This window comes from Mustela nigripes, chromosome 1 (assembly GCF_022355385.1).
Source record: "Mustela nigripes isolate SB6536 chromosome 1, MUSNIG.SB6536, whole genome shotgun sequence".
NCBI lineage: Eukaryota > Metazoa > Chordata > Mammalia > Carnivora > Mustelidae > Mustela > Mustela nigripes.
In genome coordinates, this window is record NC_081557.1 from 270,068,459 (window position 1) to 270,089,845 (window position 21,387).

Below are 21,387 nucleotides of genomic sequence, written 5' to 3' on the forward strand. Positions count from 1 at the left end.
ATAAATTAAAAAAAAAAAAAAAACTTAAAAAAAAAAAAGAACACTCCGGTTTGCCGAGTGCCCAGTAAGGCACCTCCACATTTGCTCTCTCTGGAATGGCACAATAAACCTCTCCAGTAGTTTTGCCTCCCCTTCCCCGTCCCAACCCTTGACTTGGTTCAAGGTGGGGAGAGAACCAAAGGGGACCATGGAGTGAGGTTTTCATCAGGGCAAAGTGATGGGTATAGAACACATAGAATAATGAATGTGAAAAAAAAAGTTGCTTTATGCATTTATCAATATTTAATCAGAACTGGGTCATGCTGAGTTTGATCACGGAACGTTTATGACTTGTCCTGAATCTTCATAGTGAGGAGAAAAAGGAGATCCACACCACACACCTGTCAGGCGTGCAGCTAGGAAGCAGGGCATAGTGTGCTGTTACTCGGCCGGCAGTAGTAATACTTATAGATAATGCGATAAAGAGCAAAAAGATTGGCCAAATGTGTTATAAGTGTCTTATGATTGTCATTATAGTCTTTTTTTCTGTATCAAAGTTCTTAGATGAAAGAGAACTGAGTTGCCATGGACCAAACTCTCCTGCGAAGAAACCAAACTATGAGACTGACCCTTAAAATTAATGACACAAAGACACCGAGAGCAAAGAAGCATAAAGAATCTTGTTAGTAAAATCTTTTATTTTGATTTACGAGCCAAATGTAACACAAAATTCATAAGCCAGAAAGTTTAATAATAGGAAAGCAAAGAGAAACTGAGCTGGACCAGTTTGGAAAACTAACGGAAAACATTCATTTAAAATAAATCAAAATTCCATTTTATTGGGGGGGGTAATCACACAGATCTTTCATATCTCAGTTGCAAAAGGCAGAGGAAGACTCAAGCTGAAGAGATATCTGCTGATGTCAACGGCTTCAGGGAGAGCTTTTCACCTACAAGGGACACACAAAGAACAGGTTTGAATTTTCTTAATCTACGCTTTTATTTTCAATAAACTTTAAATTTTAGAATCATTGTAGGTTTACAGAAAAATTGCAAAGATAGTACAGAGAGTTCCCATATACCCTGCATCAATTTCCCTACCGGTTACCATCCACTAAGGTAGGTCTCACTAAGGTAGGTCTGACACAACTAACGAGCCAAGGTTGATACATAATATTATTTAGCAAAGCATATACTTCTTTCTGTTTCTCAGTTGTTTACCTAATGTCTTCCTTCTGTTCCAGGATCTTACCCAAGATAGCTCATCGCATTTAGTCATCATGTTCCCTAGTTTCCTCTCCACTGCGACTGTTTCTCAGACTTCCTGTTTGTGACGACCTTGACGATTTTGACGAGTACCCGTTGGGTGTTTTGCAGAATGCCTATCACCGATGAGGTTCCCTTTGGTCACCTGGCTGAACTTGTCAGGTTTCTCCACTATAAGGTCACGCTTTTTCCCCCCTTTTCATACTGTACTCTCGGAAAGGACGTCAGTGTACAAACCCACTGGAAAGGGGTGGGCAGTTACGCACCATCCCCTTGAGGGAGGAATACACATGTACATTGTTTGCAATTCTGTGCTTCTGGAAGATTTGTCTCTTCTCCCCCATTTATTTATTTGTTTGTTTGCTTAATCATGTATCATATAGACACATGTATATCTAAGTATGGACTCACAGATACTTTACTTTGGTTATAATCTTTTCTAAAAATTTCATTTATAATCTAATACTACTTTACTGTGTTGCTGCAAGTGTTCCGACGTCCACAATTTGGAGATTCTTCTGTTGGTTCCTTTGTCCCTTTCAACCTATTTATTTTTAAAAATTTATTTGTTTGAGGGTGGGGAGGGGCCAAAGGAAAGAGACAAGCCGACGCCCCACTGAGCGAAGGGAAGTCCCTCACGGGGGCTCGGTCCCAGGCCCCTGAGATCACAACCTGAGCCGAAGTCAGATGCTTAACTGACAGCCACCCAGGTGCCCCTCAACCTATTTTCAAGAGAAATCATGTTATTCTTTGATCTTTGTCTCTTGCTTTTCCTACTTCAAGTACTTGCATATCTAAAGTTTCAGTGTTGATGAATAATGTGGAGTTCAAGGTGATGCTCCACAGTCAGGAACACCAAGGCATTTTACTTCAAACCAATTCAAAGATCCAGTAAGATAATCTCTCTGGGGTTAAAAAAAAAACATAATAAGTTCAGTTGTCAGGATTCATTATGTATGTGTGGGTTTATATTTTGCCCAACCCGTCTCGTGTATTTACTTAAATAAACAGGGTTGAAGTGGTCTGACTCTTGATCTTTGCTGCTGACCTCGTCCTGTCCAGTCTGTGTTGCACACCGTCAGTAACTCTTCTAAAGGGTTAGCTCCACTGACGTTATTCCTTACATAAAGCCTACAGTAACCCCCAACTGCTTACCAAATAAAAGGCCAAATCATTAGCCTAATCTCCTTCTACTGCGTGCCATGGCCCCCACTCACTTTTAAAATCTTCCTTTGCTAGTGATTCTCCCACTTAGATGTTCTTGCCAAGTCGATGGACCTAAACTCGTAAAGATGTTTCCCTCTTTCTGCTTCTATAGCTTCACTAATGTTGTTGCTGATTAGAAGCAACATCTGTTTCTGTAAAGTCACAACTCTCGTGTGAGATCTAGTGTCTGCCCCATCAGATCCGTTTCCCTGCTTGTCTGCCCTGCTGTGTGCCCCGGAGGCTGACTTTAGACCAGGGCAGCACTTTCCTGCCTGCGGCGGGCTGTGCGTTGCAGCAGTGGGCAGCCTAGAAGAACTTGGGGGAGAGAGCAGGGCACTTTTCCTCTGGCCTGCTTCCCGTGAGGTTGCCGCGGGTTGCTCCTGCCCTCTAGTGTGAGAGGTTACGGGTCCTCTGAGGGCAGCCTTCTCAGAGCGCACTCCTTTGGGATTCTGGTAACTGCTCCCTCGTCCGCTCCCTGAGGCCCAGGGGTGGGGACGCCGGACTGCTGCTGGCTCGCGCGGCTCCAGGCCCACCTCGGCATTGCCCCAGACCTCCCCGCCACGCCCGTGTTCCAAGTGTCTTCACTGAATCCGCGTGGTTATGATCTGAGTGCCATCCATTTCCTCTTGTGACCTTGATACTCACTTCCTCTTTAGAGCAAAAACCCACTGCTTTCAAGAGCCTTTCATTTCCACATCTCACAGAATATAATCTGTTCTTCCTCCGCACATAAAATAGCACTTGGCCTAAAGGCATTAGTCAAGCCCGTCGTTTTGTCTAGAGGCTGTCCGACCTTCTCCTTCAGAGTATACAGTCTCTAAAGACAAGAGAGCCAGCTTCTTTATTTCTGTCCCCACAGCACTTAGCACTCTCCTGCCTAGGACTAGGTACTTGATACACTATTTGCTAAATAAATGACATTTTAAAATATATCCTCCATATTTCTTAACCTATACAGGGTTCTCGTCCACTGGAAAAATGAAGCGGCGTATTACCAACAATGGGAAAATGGATGCTTTCTTCCCGTACTCAGGGTAAATGCTACAGCAGACTGAGAAAAACCATGTTTATTTCTACTTAATAGCTCGTTCTGAGAATACTAGAAAAATCAGTTGGAAATGATTTGACTAATTTTCAGAAGTTCAGATTCTATATAACATTTCCAAATACTCTATATTCTATATGACCCCTTGCAGAGTTCGCTTTTTCCAATACGATTTTCCTGTTTAGTCTCTCTCCCCTTATTCTGGATAGACACTTCCTGCTGCAGTCAATTCAAATATTACATAATATGCGGTTTTCATTTGCTCTACTACTTCATAGTTATTTGCCAATTTCTTTTGTCAGTTTGATTGTCTTTGTAGGGGACGTGTTTTCTGCATCTTTTGTAGCTCACTACACTCTGGCATTTCACAAGTGGTAAGTGCCTCATTAACGAAGAAAAAGGAATTCTGAGAAAAGTCACCATTCCTTTATTTACTAAAATGTTTTTCAAAACATAAAGCTATTTTTGCAAGCTGAATGTCTATGCCCCCTGCAAAACTCACCTGTTGAAACCCTAATCCCCACTGTGAGGGCATAAGGAGGTAGGGCCTTGGGAGATAATTAGTTCTGAAATAAGGTCAGGAAGTTGAGCCCCCACAATGGGATTACTGTCTTCATGATGAGAGAGATCAGCGCTTACTCTCTCTCCCCCATTTGAGGACACAGTGAAAAGGCAGCCGTCTGTAATCTAGCAAGAGAGCCCTCGGAGGAACTGATTTGGCCACACCTTGATCGTGGCCTTCCCAGCCTTCAGAACTGTGTAAGCCACAGTTACGGTGGCCCCAGCAAGGTAGTGCAGCTGTCTTCCTCATAAGAAGAAACCAATAAATCCTCACAATAAACCGATCATTATATTGAGATAACCTTTGAGAGACTTAAGGAATTGTTATTATTGAATTATTACTTAAAATAATGGATAATTTACAAAGCCCTTATTATATTTCAAGCAAAACGCAGATTCTGGGACCTACCATTAGTTTCTAGAAAGTGCGCATCGCTCGCCTTCTGTTGATGTCTCTCTTGATTTGGCAGAGAGAACACTGGGGACAGAAGAGCGTCACCAGATAGTCGTCACAAATGGACCCCTGTTTGGAAATATGAAGAGAAACAGAAATTTAAAACCCACCTCCTTGGAAGTTAGGACTTGTGGATTTTTAAGGCACTTTGAAGAGAAGCAGAAAGAACTGATCCTTTGAATTCAGAGTTTGGATGGACACATTTAAGAAAATGTTAACAGAGTTTTCCATATAACTCCTCCTTTAATGCCATCAAAAGTTTCCCTGTATTTTGCAATATTACATATAGGAGATGTCAATCACTATGAGGGAAAAACAGTTTCAGAAAGTGAAACCTCAAAATTTCCCCACACCTCCTGCCTGTCTCAGGAAGCTGCTAGAGGCTGTCTCCACCGCAACAAGGGACAGATCCCAGGAGGACTGAGATGCGGGCTGTAAAGAGCAGGAGCCTAACCCGTGGGAGAGGCTAACGGAGCCTGGAACGTGAAGGCAGAGGAGATCCCAGGGCCAGGAGTTCAGCGTCACAAACGCAGAGCGACTAGTCCCAGGGGCGGTTGTAGGTGAGGCCCCTGTTCCCCGGACGAGATAGAAAATGGTAGAACGTCTGATGTGTTGAATAGGTTGGAAAGAGACTGAGAAAACTGAGGCAGTTGGGGGTCAAAGTAAGTGGAAAACAACTCGTAAGTAAGTGGGAAATTACTAATGAAAACACCAAGAATTATTAAGACCAGGAAAAACAAAGTTTAGTGGAAAAAGCAGTCATAGTTCACTCCATGACTCAGCTCTGGAGCGCAAACTCCGTCTCATAATGTAAGTGCCAAACACGGATTTCGTCCGAATTACACGCCCCGGTACGCCAGGGAGTGGGCTGGGGAAAGGGCGCATGTTTGTGGCGGGGAAGGAGAAGAAAACAGAACTAAATTCTCATCTTTTATCCTGGGAGCTCTACAGACAACACTCCAAACAGAAAACTCAAAAAGTGGCCAAACAACGCCTTTGATTGGGAGGAAAATCTCCCCAGAGATCTGGGAAGGCGGTGGCGGGAGAGAGAAGTTTGTGCACAACCACTTTTCTTGACATACTTGGATGACCTAACATCAAGCCAGGTGTTCACAGAGCTCGGCAAATAAGTAAAACCCGACTGGAAAATGGGGACGGGGCTATTCGGCGGCCAGAAACTCCGAGCGGTGTTCTGGAAGCCGGGAGCACACGGGCTTACACGGCCGGGAACGTCCAACAGAGCGGGGCAAGCTGACACCTGACAGAGTCATGGACAGGGCACGGCCTAACCCCCCCCCCCCCCAACCCGGAACCCGGATCTCGGAAGGAGGAGGAACGGGCTGGGGACTGGAGGGCCGGAGCTTCACTGGAGCCGGACCCCTCTGCCAGGCCAGCCCTGCACTCACTGCGGCTGTGGCTTTGCCCCAGGGTGCAGCAGGCAGGTGAACTTAACAGAGGCCCCCGTGCGGGCTTTGGGGCCCTAGGAGGGGAGAGGGGTGCTGGCCGTGGGGGCAGTTCTTCACCCATCCTCCAGGAGATCAGCCTCCCTAGGACTTAACACAGACTCACTGGAAGGAAGAACAAAGGGTATTTCGGCACAGCAGAGAAATCTGAATTGCTGTCACGCGTGAGACAGCTGGACCGTCTCATGTTTGGTATTCACTGATTTATTTTATTTATTTTACTTTACTTTATTTTATTATTTATATGACATGGAGAGATGGAGAAAGAGAGCTCAAGCAGGGGAAGGGCCAGAGGGAGAGGGGGAAGCAGGCTCTCTGCTGAGCCCCTAGCAGGGCTGGGTCCCAGGACCCTGGGACCATGAGCTGAGTGGAAGGCGGCTGCTGAACCGACAGCCACACAGACGTGCCTCCCCACCCCCACTTTCTTTTCTTTCTTTCTTTTTTTTTTTTTTGCTTCTTTTCTTCCTTTTGCTGCATAGGTCTTTCCTGATTGCTTTTAGTCCTTAGAGATGACCCACAACACATTTTTACCAACTAGTGATGGCCCTTCATTCTTTTACCCACAACTTAAAACTCAATTCATCTTGAGATTCATGCAGGTTTTTGTATCAATAACTCATCCCTCTTATTACTGAACACTCCTTCATTATAGGACTGGATCGCTGTTAGTTCACCTGCTGGTGGGCGTTTGGATTGTTTTCAGTTGGGGGCTGTTACACACAAAACCACTCTGAACATCTGAGGCAAGTCTTGGTATGGATATATGTTTTGGGGGGTAAATATTTAGGAGTAGGAGCACCTGGGTGGCTCCGTGGGTTAAAGCCTCTGCCTTCAGCTCAGGTCATGGTCTCAGGGTCCTGGGATCGAGCCCTGCATCGGGCTCTCTGCTCAGCGGGGAACCTGCTTCCCCCTCTCTCTCTGTCTGCCTCTCTGCCTACTTGTGATCTCTCTCTGTCAAATAAATAAATAAAATCTTTGAAAAAAAAAGAAAAAATATATATCTAGGAGTAGAATGGCTCAGTGTGTTTAACTTTTAAGAAACTGCATTTTACACTCCTACCAGCGTTGCATTAGAGTTTCAGTTCCTCCATATCTGGCTGTATATGGTGTGGTTCAGTCTGATTAATTTTAGCCGTTCCCATAGTTGAATAGTGGTGTCTTATTGTGGTTTCCATTTGCATTTCTCTAATGATTTGAACATCTTTTTTTTTTTTAAGATTTTATTTATTTATTTGACAGAGATCACAAGCAGGCAGAGAGGCAGGCAGAGAGAGAGGGGAAGTTGGCTCCCCGCTGAGCAGAGAGCCCGATGCAGGACTCGATCCCAGGACCCTGAGATCATGCCCTGAGCCGAAGGCAGAGGCTTAACCACTGAGCTGCCCAGGTGACCCAATGTTGAATATCTTTTTATATACTTATTTGTCATCCAAATATTTTCTTTTTTCCCTAATTTAATTTATTGTGTTAAGAACACTTAAGAATGTGGGTGGATCTCAAAATAAGTACGCTGACTAAAAGAAGGTGGGCAGAGGAGTAGAGACTGACACTTGGATTCCATAAACTGCAGACAATGCAAACTGTAAGGACAGAAAACATTGCCTGGGATGCGGGACGTGGGAAGCGCCAAGAGTTCTTCAGAGAAGCAAATGGGATTTGGTTGTTGTTTTAATCTTGATGTGAACATAAAAAATATTACCCAGTATGGGGCACACATCTAATGTTACGGGATTATAAGTTGATACAATCCTTTTGGAGGAGTATTTGATGGTATCTTTCAAATTTTGAACGTGCCTACCCTGGGATCTATCAATCTAATCTCGGGCACCAGACTACAGAAGTACCAGTGCACGTACAGAATTCCATGTCCTAACAACTATTTAATCTGCAGCTCTACTTGACCGTCCATCAGTAAGGAAGCGACTGAGTACATTATGGATGCAGGGGAGTACTGTGAACATGTTAACAAGGGTCTGCACACTGCATATTGCCGACATAACACGCTGATTGTGTGTAAAGGGGTCAGATTTTCACTTTTTACTTTCCATAATTCTGTGTTTGAATCTGTCATAAAATTAGGTCTATAGCTTGTATTATTTTTGTAATCAAAGCACTAAGAAACATTTTTAAATGAAAAAAATAAAATAATTTCAATGGAATTAAACACTTTCCTAATATATTTTGCCATGTCATTTGTTCCCCGTGATGCTTAATTTTATGTATCAACTTGGCTAGATCATGGTACCCATGTATTCTAGATGTTTCTATGAAGACTTTTTAGACGAGAGTAACATTTAAATCAGTGGATCCTAAGCGACGTGGATTATACCCTGTGATGTGGGCAGGCTTGATCCAAGCCATTGAAGGTCGTAGCAGAGAAAGATCGACCTCCCCAGAGCAGGAGAGAAATCCTGCCGGCCGCTGTCTCAGAGCCGGGCTGCAGCTCCTCCCAGCCTGCCCGGCTGCTGTGGTGTTTGGACTTGCCAGCTCTCACGGTCACATGAACCTCTTCTTTACAGTCGCTCTTGTTATATGGCTCTGTGTGTGCCCAGGTCTGCATCATCTGTATCTCTTTTGACTGGTGAGTTACCTACTACATAGAGGGCAGCTTGTGGCATCATGGAAGGCACCTTCATGCAAAGGCAGGGTTGAATATCGACAACTTCTACTCCAAGTGCATGTCTTTTGCGAGGTACTCCACCTCTGAAAACTTCAAAGTCCTCATCTGTAAAATGTGGACCCCCTCACTTTATAGGCACAGCTGGCGTAAGGTTTCAGTGAGGTGTCCTCTATCATGAACTTGGGGCATGCTGGGTCCTGAATAGTCCCCATCCATTGTCTGATACACATGCAGATACGAGAGTTGCTTATGCTCTAAGGTCTTTAACGGAAACCTAGAAGGTCACCTAACCAAGGACACCTCTTGCTACGGCAACTGGATAGAAGGTTGCACTTGCTAGGAAATGCCAACCAAGCAAATTTGGACGAGGGACCCCATCAGATGGCTTGCAGGTTTACAATGATGGTTTTCAATATGGGAGCATGTTGGAATGTCACAGTGTTGTAAGAGACTCACAGGGATGCCATATCGGGTCCGGTAGAGGGTCCTCATTGCGACGGACGTCCCGCACAGACAGCATTCGTTCATGTCCGCTGCAACTTGACACGCGAGGCACGTGAAGCAAAATGTGCCACAGAGACCTGGACACAGGAAGCCAGAGGCATGCGTTAGTCCGCTCTGTTCCAGCCACCTGTGGAAGCTAGTTTGCTTTCATGAACGACAGTCCCAGGCATGGGGTCTTGGCCACACATCTTGCTGCCAAGGCTATCCACCATGCTTTTGCCCGGTATTGCATCGGCTTTTCCCTTCGCCCCACCCAGTCTTTTCCGTCCTCCACACACCGTGGCAAGTGCGCGTCCTGCCTTCACTCATCTGTTGAACGACTCACAGAAACCTAGCCATGTTCCAGAGATTGTCCTCGAAACGGACTGCCTCTTTCTGGAGTCTAGGAGAGCAGTCAGATAATAACATGAAAATTCCCCAGCGGAAACCTACTCAAGGTGTCAAGGGGTCAACCATGGAAATGAGGCCTCAAACGGCTCTGAGAGGATGTGCCGCTCCATCGGAGCACTGACAGCCGAGTGGAATCTGGCAGGTAGACAAACGGGGGAGGAGCGCCTCTGACATCACTTGGCACGTCTTGGCAATAGCCAGTGTCCATTCAGTATGGCTGGTGGGACCGGGATAGAGCTGGAAGTCGAGGCAGGTTGGCGACTGGATGATGGCGTGAGTGTGTGGAGTTGGTGATGAAGGTCATAAGGAACCACCGAAATATTTTAAGAAGGGAGAATGATTTGGTCAGGGCTGTAATTAAGGTCTTGCCATGGGGGCCTGGGTGGCTCAGTCGGTTGAACGTCTGCCTTCGGCTCAGGTCACGATCCCAGCGTCCTGGGACCAAGCCCCGAATCGGGCTCCCTGCTCAGTGGGGAGTCTGCTTCTGCTTCTGACCTCCCCCCTCATGTTCTTTCTCTCTCTCAAAAAAAAAAAGTCCTGCCATGAAGCAATTAAGCTTTATTAGACCTTGTAATTCACTTATTTGAGTGAGGATACAAGAGGCAGGACAAAGCTATTCACCTTTACAGGGTTTTAGTGATGGAGTCACGTAGTATTACTATGAATGGCAAATGTTGAACTAATGTCTTCAGAAGTGTAAGTCATCACCCCAGGCCATCCGGTAAGAAGCGAGAGCCAATGAGCAAACCCATTGTTCCGTTTTCTAGGTAATTTTTTTTCTCTCTATGCTTTCTAATGTACAGTTGACCTTTGGACAATGTGGGGGTTTGGGAGCGCTGGCCCTCTGCGCAGTCAAAAAATCTGCGTGTAACTTTTGACTCCCCCAAACCGAAGTACGAATAGCTTACTATTGACGGAAGCCTTACCAATGCCCTCAACACTTTACTAATGCACATTCTGTATGCTGTACGTGTCACATACCGTACTCTTACAATAAAGGAAGCCAGAGAAAAGAAAATGCTAAGAAAATCACAAGGAAGAGAAGATACTTTTATAGTGCTGGACTGTAAACAAAAAGTCTGCATCTACACGGACCAGCGCAGTTCCAACCCATGTTGCTCAAGGGTCAACTTGATCCGAATTTCACTGTCACTGGTACTTTAAGGTTGACGTACTTTCTTTCCTTCTCTCAGGGCGCTCTGTCGGCTTGAGGCAGGCAAACCAACCTCGGAGCAAATTTTGTCGTGGGTGCCTGTTTGTTCCTTGGTTGGGTCAAGAGCTGAGCTCTTTGGTCCCCTCTGACACCCCCATCCCCGAGCGTGGCTCCCCAGCTGCACTTGGAGAGGTTCACGAAAAGGAAACAAAGAAGAGGCAGAGATCCTTTTCCGGGTGAGAAGCTGACAGCCTTTAGAATTCTTTATTCTCAGGTGTATAAAAACCTAAATGTATCAGTTTAAAGAGTTCCTGACGGAGCTTACGTCACAGCCATGGATGAATGCTTTGTGTAACTCGGAAGGAGCGAGTCTACATACGCAACAAGAAGAGTCGCTTTTCTTTTTCTTTCTTTCTTCTTCTTCTTTTTTTAAATCAAGTTAAATTGGAAATACCTCTTTTCTTTTCACGTACGGTCTATTTACGATCATTAGACCAGACCCACCACTGTGAGAATCATCAGCTTCCTTACACCATCTTAACCAGAACTTATTTTAGAAGTACGACTATCGACTGATGTGCTGGAGAAAAATGACCTACAACCAGCACAAGACTTTCTCCTTCGCTTCCCATTCACTGGCCGATGTGCCGGGTGCCCTGTAGGAGGCCGGGAACCCTCACTACACCACGCGGGAGGAAAGAGGGAGGGCTCTGGCCTTGCCACCCCCCCCCCCCCCCCAGCGACGACGGGCACATCTCCCAGCACTTACAGACTCCGCAGTCGCTGAAGCAGTCGCACATGCCCGTCTGCCAGTTCGAGGTTTGGGGCATGGGACTACATCCAGGCTGAGTCACAATGACCACCGGGGCCTGGGCTTGCATTTCCAAGGCAGGGTCTTCAGTGGCTGTGGTCTGGAAAGGAAAAAGCTGGTGTGAGTAGACTCAAGGTTGCTCATGGAAACCTGTTTTGAGGCATTCTGCTTCCCAGGCAAGTGAGATGATTTGATTAAGTTGTGTGCGGATCTTTTTTTTAAAAAAGAGATTTTATTCATTCATGTGAGACACAGAGAGAGAGAGCACAAGGGGAGGGGAGAGGAAGACAGAGAAGCACGCTCCCCGCTGAGCAGAGCCCCACACCGGCTCCGTCCCAGAACCCTGAGATCGTGACCTGAGCCGAAGGCAGACGCTCAACCCTCTGAGCCACCCAGGCGCCCCTGGTTCCTGATCTTTGAAGAATATAATTTCTCTCTCTACTCCCCTGAGGACAGAGGTCCCTGGGGGAAGGAATTCACTGAACTGATCAAAGGACCGATTGCTTCTTTCAGAGTAAGGGAGAAAAACCGGATTATTGGTACTGTTTTTAGACAGGCTTCTAGTATCCACACAAGACAAGGGAACAGATGACCACCTTGCAGCACCCACAGTAGTGAACCGCAGAAAGCAGGCTTCGCTCATATGGCGCCATCCGAAACTTTGGTGCAAACATACCTTTCCCCTCCTGCTCCTTTTATAAGTTTCTTTTTGTTTTGGATTTATTTATGATTAGCAGTTGTAATAATAATAATAATAATAATAAACAACCCTCCCCTGTTTTCTGCTTACCCACGGATAGTCTGCTTCACTTCTGCTCAGCAAATGTTTGGTGGTTTCCCCCACACCAAGCGGTTCTGCAATCAGAGCTGCCGCGTCCTACCGTCCAGCTCCGTGCCCACCCGCGCCGAACAGGATGGAGCTTCAGACCTGCAGGCGCAGGGCTCAGCCCCACGAGACGGCTCCTACTTCTCCGCTTCGGGTGCCGGCTACCAGCCCAGACTGTCACCCGCACTTGCGACTCACCAGCTACTGCCTGAAGGTCCCTGTGACCCCTCCTTGGGTTCAATCAGTTAGAGGGGCTCACACAGAAAATAGCTGAACAGTTTACTTACTGGATCACTGCTGTGAAACCAAGGAAACTAAAGATGCAGAGATGCACAAGTTCAGAACACGTGGAGTCTGGGGTTGCCCCCCTGCTTGGCTTCCTAACCCCGAAGCTCCCTGAACCTCATCCTTCTGGGGCTTTATTGCATTAAGCATCATTGATTAAACCATTGGCCACTGGTAACTGAACTCAATGTTGAGCTGCGCTCACCTCCCTGGAAGTCTGGGAGGTGGGGCTGAACGTTCCAGCCCTCTGATCACAAGGCTGGTTCCCGGCAACCAGCCCCATCCTCAAGGGTTTTCTGAAAATCACTTCTCTAGATAAACTCCCCGTACTTGAGAGGGGCTTGGTGTGAATAAGAGAACACCTTTATCGCTCTTGATCAGTTAAGAGATTCTGAAGATTTTAGAAGCTCCGTGCGCTCCGTGCCATGAACAGAGATAAAACCATATATGTATTTCTTATTATAAAGCACAATACCACAGAAGTCCTCTCCAGGTTTTTTGTATCCTAGTTCTTCACTTCAAATTTACCTGAAGCCTGTGTCCCCCACTCAGTGCCGGCTTGGGATCCCTTCGACACATGTTGGGACAAGTCCTGACAGTATGTCTCAGCAAAGTGTATTATGAAGTCCATTTTGTGAAGTTAATCCCAATTTCTACCAGCAGAGGCAGTGGGGGGGTCATAGATCATGGATTAGATTTGGAGTGAGAGTATCTTTGCTTAAATCCTGGTTTCTTAAACTCTGTGATCTTGGACTAGTCGTTTACCTGTCTAGTCATTTAAGTTTCCATTTATTAGTGTATGACATGAAAGCGGTTTCTGACCTAACCACCTCACATACTTTTTGAGAGTTGTTTTTTTTTTTTTTAAATGATTTTATTTGACAGAGCAGGGGTGGGGAGGGGAGAAAACATAAGAAGGCAGAGTGGCAGGCAAAGGGAGAAGGAGAAGCAGGCTCTCCACTGAGCAGGGTGCCTGACTCCTGATTGATCCCAGGACTCTGGGATCATGACCTGAGCTGAAAGCAGATGCTTAACCGACTGAGCCACCCAGGTGTCCCTATCGATAGTATTCAGTGAGATCAAGTCTGGAGATGAGTTTAGGTACCAGGTATCAGGTATCAGGTAAAATAGGGGAGAGAGGCTATCATGTACAAAAGCATAGCAGGGAACTTTGATGACTTCCATATACAATTGTTGGTAATGGTATCACCCAATATTCACCAAGATTCTACTCTCCCGCAGACACTGCTGGACTCACATTGTCCACCTAATCTTACAACAGCCTGGCAGAGTGGGAATTATTATTTTTATTGAGTTGATAAGGAAATGGACACTCAGGGAGTTTAAGTAAACTGTGGAACTCAAATCCGTCTCAGGCTCATTCCACAGACCCTTTGCCTCTTGGCTTTGGACTCCCACTCCGTCACTGTGCTGAGGACACTGTCACATCGCCATCGGCTTATCGTGACCTCCTTGAGACCTGGCACCCCCTTTCATATTTAGTCCTTTAGCACCAAGCACAATGTTACCCTCATAAAGGCACATGCCTCATTGATTTAAGCACTCACAGGAGGCTTGATTCCCTTACAGTGTGCTGGGAACTGGGATGTCATACATTTCCACTTCAGTCTCCAGGACATTTTGAGAAGCACACACATACATGCACACGTTAAAACTGAAAATACAGTGCTTCAAGATACTCAAGCATTGTCATAATATTTGCCTTATTAGTTTCTGCATACAGAGAGCAGGTCCAATACAAAGTATCTACGTTGTTCCATATTATTTTACACTTTTGTTTTTCTTGAATTAGCTGGTTTCTTTACAGCTCTCATGACTTTTTAACGCTTAGCTAGTTTTCTGGTTCCTTTGAACAAGAAGAGAGTGCAGTGTATGACACCAGGGATAGTTTTAAAAGCAGGATTATAGCTTGGATATTTCTCTATCAGCTGAAAGGATATCACGCAAGAATGGTTCAAACGCACCTAAATCTGCCAGGTTTCATCACAGCTAATAATAAATTATCCAGGTCCGCTCTCATAGATGCGAATCTTAGCAAACGGTATCATGAAATGAATGCTCAGTTATTCTGGATGAGGATAAACTAGTTTAATTTTTTTTTTTTTAGAAAGCAGGAAAAGCTTAAAAAGGGTCTCTTAACTATTTGTTTCTGTTGAACATCATCACTATCAGCAAGTAGCTCTAGGCATTTTCTTGCCCATCAGTGAGTATAGTACCCAAACACCACACATTTAAAGTTTTAATAAAATGATTATAAGTATCTCAAAGCACAAGATTTGAAATTATTTATTTTTTCAAGGACTTATTATATATATTATTATATAAAATAATATATATTATTATATACAATAATATATTATTATATATACATATTATATATATTATTATATATACATGCCTCTCTGCTCATGTACTCTTTATATATAAAGAGTACAAATATACATATATATGTACGTATATATGTATATATGTACTCTTTATATAAATATATAATATATATTATATATATATAATTAATAATTAAATATATATAAATAAATATATATTTATATATATAAAGAGTACATGAGCAGACAGAGGGGCAGAGGGAGAGAAAGAGAGAAAATCTTCAAGCAGACTCCTTGCTGAGCAGGGAGCCCGGAGTGGGGCTTGAACCAAGGACCCCAGGATTATGACCTGAGCAGAAACCAAGAGTTGGCCGCCCAACCAGCTGAGCCACCCAGCTTCCCTGACATTAAGTATTTGTTTATTTATTGTTATTTTTAAAGATTTTTGTTATTTAATTGACCGAGAGAGAGACACAGCGTGAAAGGGAACACAAGCAGGGGGAGTGGGAGAGGGAGAAGCAGCCTTCCCACTGAGCAGGGAGCTGGAATCGGGACTTGATCCCAGGACCCCAGGGTCATGACCTGAGCCAAAGGCAGACACTTAACTATTGAGCCACCTAGGAGCCCCAACATTAAGTATTTAAAGAAGAAGATTCTAAAATGGGAGACATTTAAAAGGCCTAAAGTTAAGAAAATAGTAAAAAGGCAGGAACAGATAATTCACAAAAAAAACATAAAAATGACTCTTAAAAGATACATATCAAAAAGGTGGTCAAATTCACTCAAAGTTAAGGAAATACCAATTAAATGCCTGTCAGATTGGCACAAATTAAAAAACATGCCACGCGTTCTCTTGGCAAGTGCTGCTGTTGGGAACGCGGCCGCCCGGCAGGAGCTCGCACGATGCGGATCGGGGCTCGTGTGCAGTCACCACTCCACCCTGTCTTCCCACTTCCTGAAATGCCCCTGAGCATGGATCTCCAACCATGTGAAAATGTACATGTCTGAGGTTATTCGCGTACTCGGGGAGTGGCTGAATAATGACGTTCTGTCGGGGACAAGGCAGGCACTCGGGCTGAACCCCGCGTCGCTGCATCGAGAGTCACTTCAGCCCTCCCAGAAATGGAATCTTCAGCCAGTCCGTCAGGAACTGCCTAATCTGCTCTTGTTAGATGACCTGCCTGATAGACCCCTGCGAACCCCTAAAGAAAACTGACCCGGCATAACCATTTATTTGCTTTTTTGTCTAGTATAACGGCCCTGTGCCTGCTCCCTTCTGTCCGTAGAAGTCTTTCCTTTGGTACAGCTGCTCGCGGTTCCTTTCTGCCCAGTAGATTGCATGCTGCCTGACTCACAATCATTGAACAAAGCCAGTAAGATCTGAAATGTTACTCCGTTGAATTTTGTTTTCTAACAGGACATCCCTACAAGAGAGCATTATGCAGCTATCAAAGAAAGAATGAGGATAACCTATTCTATAAACTGATATAGAATGGTTTCCAGGATAAGCCATGCACAAAAGAATACGTGTTGTCTGATACCCTTCATATGAGAAATAAGGGGATATAAGAAAACATACTGTACAATGAGAAATACAGAAAGAATAAACCAGAGATGAATAAATGTGTCATGTTCAGAGTACATGGGGTGAAAAGAACAAGATGATGGAAATGGAGTGTAGGGCTGGGCGGATACCCCAAGTGTACCCTTTTGTGTGGCTCTTCCTCTAAATCATGCTAGTATGTCACACATTAAGTCAACACACAGAGGGACAATTAAAGTCCATCAGAATGTGGAAAGAACCCCAAAGGCAATATACACGGTGACAAAGTAACCTGACTGTATTCCGATTAATATTAGAAACGCACTGACGGGAGTGCGGAAGGAAAAGGTAACCGTGATGCCGGCAGAAAGTCGTGTTTTGACCGTGTAATATAAGGCTAAAGACAAAAGGAACCAAGTTAGTCCCTAGTTAGGAAACTTGTTTTTCACAAGGGTATAGGTTAACAGTTCTGAAACTTCTTTGTATATATGTACATGCGAGGCTTGAACAAATAAATATATTGTGGGTAATGAGACTGAGGTTTTTTACTGTCAGAGAAAGAAATTACCAAAGGGAAGGAGGAGGGCGGAATGAATCCTGTGCTGTCGGGATCATGATTATTCACACACACGTGTACGTGCAAACACACACAGATATAGACATGTGTGTACATAAATCTATTTCCTAGCTCCGCCCACGGAGAGGACCTAGAAGCAACAAAAATCCATTATCCCTGAATATACCTTGTGCCCAAATCTTGGTTTTGAAATGCCATTTTCCAATAAAAGGGAGTCAGAGTTCATTGGAGAAATGGCTGATTCCAGGGCTAGAGCAGGGAAAGTACAAGAGAAGCCTGGAACCTCTTGATCCAGGACCAAAAGTTCAAAAAGGGCTCCAGAATGGCTTAGAGACAGAACCTCAGAGCTCATCTGATGGCTCTCATAGTGGCCAAACCAGGACAATCTGAGCAACAAATTAATGTTAGCAATGGTTTATAACTCATAAACCAATGCAACTACCCACAATTCCATGCTGATATAAATAAAAACAAATTTTAAAATGAGGGTGAAGATATAGTGCTTTTTTATGATAGAATTCCTATTAATGAATGTAGAAGGAGTGATGGAGATACAAGATACAAGATCACCATTATCACCACAGGGATCATTATTGATCTATGTTGAGATGGGGATGGGCAGAGACAGAGAGAAAGTCTCGAGCAGACTCCTCGTTGACTATGGAGCCTAACGCAGGGCTTGATCTCACGACCCTGAGACCATGCCCCGAGCTGACCTTGAGAGTAGGACACTCAACAGAGTGAGCCACCCCGGTGCCACCACAGTGATAGTGGTTGAAGGCGAGGCTCATGAAGGGACGCTCACCTCCTTGTTTATTATCATGTGCTGAAGGACCCAACATCACTTCTGCGTTACTTTACCAATAAAACATACTCAGAATCCACTTGTAAGGGAGTATCAGACAAACACATATGGAGGGAGACTCTGTAATACATCTGGCCAGCAAACAGTGTCAGGATTGTGAATGACAAAAAAAAGGGAACTATTCAAGATGGAAGGAGTCTCCGGAGACATGAAGACTAAGTGCGATTTGGGATCCTGAATTGAATCCTGGAACAGAAAAGGGGCTGTCCACGCTCTTCAGCCAGAGACCATGAAGAACACAATCAGAGTTGAGCAAAGTCGTGTTCACTGCGCATTCTCGCAAGGGAAAAGGTGCCCACTGGGGACTGTGAGAAGTTTCCAGAGAAGGGTATTAGAAACACTTTTTGGTTGGGTAGATTTGAAGGAGGATCAAGGGAATGGAGGTGGCCCCAAAAGCGGAATACAATCCTACCTTTGAGTCTATTAATAGGATCTACGGGGAGCACGGAGGAATGCAAGGTTAATTCTGCCAGAGGTGTAGCAGCAGCAATCACTCAGACTAGCCAGGAGAGGACACCGTTTGGTCGGTTGTGGCTTGAATAATGTCTAAAATTCAAATGTATCTCCAAATATGATTACGGAGTGCACTTGTTTCATCTTGATCCATCACGGTCACAGACTAGCCTTATCTGACATCGATGCTCTGTGAAATTCTTTATGCGTAAGAGAAGAACATCAGGATCTAGCGTGAGGGACAGCACGGATAGGCCTGCAGGGTACTATGCTCGGTTACGTAAGCCAGGCAGAGGAAGACAGATACTGTATGTGGGGTCTAAAACCAACCAAGCAATCAACGGGCCAACCAAACCAACCCCACAGATACAGAGAACAGAACCTCTGTGGCTGCAGAGGTGGGGTGTGGGGTATGGGAGAAATGGGGGAAGGTGATTCAAAGGTACAGACTTTCAGCTACAAAACAAGCGAGCCTGCGGATGCACTCTGGTGGTTATAGTCAATACTACTGGATTGTATGTTTGAAAGTTGTTAAGAGAATCAAGCTTAAAAGTTCTCATCAAGGGGCACTTAGGTGGCTCAGTCAGTTAAGTGTCTACTTTCAGCTCAGGTCGTGATCTCAGGGTCCTGGGATGGAGCCCCGCATCGGGCCCCCTGCTCAGCGGGGAGTCTGCTTCCCTTTCTCTCTGCTTGCTGCTCGCCCTGTTTGTGCGCCCTCCCTCTGTCAAATAAATAAATAAAATCTTAAAAAAAAAAAAAGTTCTATAAAAAATCTGTACCATATGTCGTGGTATGCTCACCAGGCTTATTACGGTGAACATTTCACAATATGTACGAGTCTGAAATCATGAGGTTGTACACCTGAAACTAATATAATGTTAGATGTCCATCACATCTCCAAAAAGACAAAAACAACAAACAAACAAAGAAACCCCACAACAATCCAGCGTGAGTGCCAGGCCAGTACATAGCCATACCGCTGGCTGGACCAGGCCGGCTCCCGGGCGCCAAAGACTCCTCTTCCCTTCCCCGGGACTTAGGGGCACAACTAGGAAAATCTGAATAAGATCTGTCGGTTTGTTAGCTAGTTGTTTTCAATGTTAATTTCCTGGTTTCAATGTTTACACGGTGGTCATGTGATTTACAACAAGAATCAGGAAACCTGGGTGAAGGGTTCCCAGGGATGCTGTGCACTTTAAAAAAAAAATAGCTTTATTGAGGGATATATATTTTACATGCCATGAAATTCACTCACTTCAAATGTATACTTGAGAAATTATAGCTGATCCATAGTTGCACAGCCATCACCATAATCAAATTTTAGAATGTTTCTATCACACATCCCTTAAAAATACCCATATCTATTACTAGTCACTCCCCACATCCCCTCACTTCCGCAGCTCCCAACGGTCTCTAATCTGTCTCTACTGGTTTGGTTATTGTGGACGTTTCATGTAAATGGAATCAGATGGTGCAGTAGTCCTCCTCCGTGGCTTCAGTTACCTAGGGTCCGCTGAGGTCTGGAAGCAGAACTTTCTCCTTCTGACATAGGTCCAGTCGCCTAGTGCTGTTGCCTAGAGCAGTCAGTGGTCACCTGGAGCTCTCACGAAGCCAACATCATTCACCTCACTTTATCTCCTCACGTAGGCATCTTATCAGCTCAGGAAGGGTGAGTAGATATAATAACACTTCGAGAGACCATAGTTACATAACTTTTTTTTACAGTATATGGCCACAATTGTTCTGTTTTATTATTATTGCTGCTAATCTCTTACTATGCCTAATTTATAAATTAGACTTTATGATAGTTATGTATGCATTTAAAAATCGTATATATAGGGTTTGGTACCATCTGCAGTTTCAGGGATCCACTGGCGTGTCTTAAAACATATCCCTGGGATATACAAGACTGTGTGTAGTCTTCTGTGACTGACTTCCTTCAGTTAGTGTGAGGTTTTCAAGGTTCATCTGTGTTCTAGCGTGTGCCGGTACTTCTGTACGGCTGAGTAACATTCCACTGTGTGGGCAAACCATCTTGTGTTTATCTGTTCAGGAGTTGATGGACATTTACAGTGTTTTCCTTTTTGATTATTAACGAAGGCTCCACTTACTGTCTGTCTACAGGTTTTTGTGTGGACATTTATTTTCATTTCTCCTGGATAGATACCCAGAAGTCAAAGTTGTGGGTCAAAGTGGTAACTCTGCCTTTAGCATGTTGGAAGGTAGCAGTGCTCACCACGTGTAGCATTTTGAAAACTGTTTCCAACTGTTTTCCCAAATGGCTGCATTTTGCGTGAAGGTTCTAAGTACTGGTATCCTGGTCAACTTTTGTTACTGTCTGTGCTGTTTTTGCAGCATTTTTCTAAGCCTAAAATTATTTTTAAAAATAGCCAAACAAAACATTAAAAAGAACATGGGAAGAGGGGAGCCCCCTAAGATTTAAAGTGAAAAACACAAAAACAATCTGCTACCAGTGCTGTAAAAATATATTCCTAAATTCAAGCAGTGCATAATGTAAATACAGGCATTATAAAAATTTTACCATTCTTAGGAAGTATTCTAAAGGATTTCTCTTTTTTTGTATAAAATACCATACTACATCCAGAGCACTTAAAACTTATTTTAAATTTATTAAGTTTGCCTTTTTTTTTTTTTCTTAAGGTTTTATTTATTTGTCAGAGTGAGAGGGAAGCGAGCGCACAAGCAGGGGGAGCAGCAGCGGGAGCAGCAGGCTCCACACCGAGCACGGCTCATCCGGGGCCCCAGGATCCTGACCTGAGTCAAAGGCAGCTGTTTCCCGCCAAGGCATCCCCCCCCTCAGCCCCCCGCCCCCCCGCCCCGGCGCCCCAGGTCTGCCTTTCTACAAAGATCACTAGAGTGGATTTTGGGTTTCATCTTTGCGCTCTTAGGAAACCCGCTGCAAAGGCCTTTCCCCGCGGTCCGCCAAGAGAGAACCCGCCGCGCTGCGGGGCCGGCGAGCGCGGGGGCAGCGGCGCGGTGACGACCGCGGGGTCCGTGGGGTCCGTGGGGCAGCGGCGCGG

The 21,387-nt window shown here is 44.8% G+C and overlaps 1 protein-coding gene and 1 long non-coding RNA gene across 2 annotated transcripts in view; one reads left to right on the plus strand and one right to left on the minus strand.

The window, feature by feature from the left end:
• Positions 1–657: 657 nt before the first annotated feature.
• The window catches only part of PLAC8 (placenta associated 8), a 24,567-nt gene continuing 3,837 nt past the window's right edge, over positions 658–21,387 (minus strand). Inside the window, exons 2-5 of the mRNA XM_059386331.1 lie at positions 11,408–11,549; positions 9,048–9,172; positions 4,467–4,580; positions 658–929 (exon numbers count right to left, since the gene is read on the minus strand). Of these exons, the coding sequence (XP_059242314.1) occupies positions 4,476–4,580; positions 9,048–9,172; positions 11,408–11,519 (342 nt within the window). The 5' untranslated portion in view covers positions 11,520–11,549 and the 3' untranslated portion in view covers positions 658–929; positions 4,467–4,475. The remainder of the gene's footprint in view (positions 930–4,466; positions 4,581–9,047; positions 9,173–11,407; positions 11,550–21,387) is intronic.
• Positions 868–2,268, plus strand: LOC132007865 (uncharacterized). The gene is made up of 2 exons (XR_009401441.1): positions 868–953; positions 1,224–2,268. It is a non-coding gene; the product is annotated as an uncharacterized LOC132007865 (long non-coding RNA).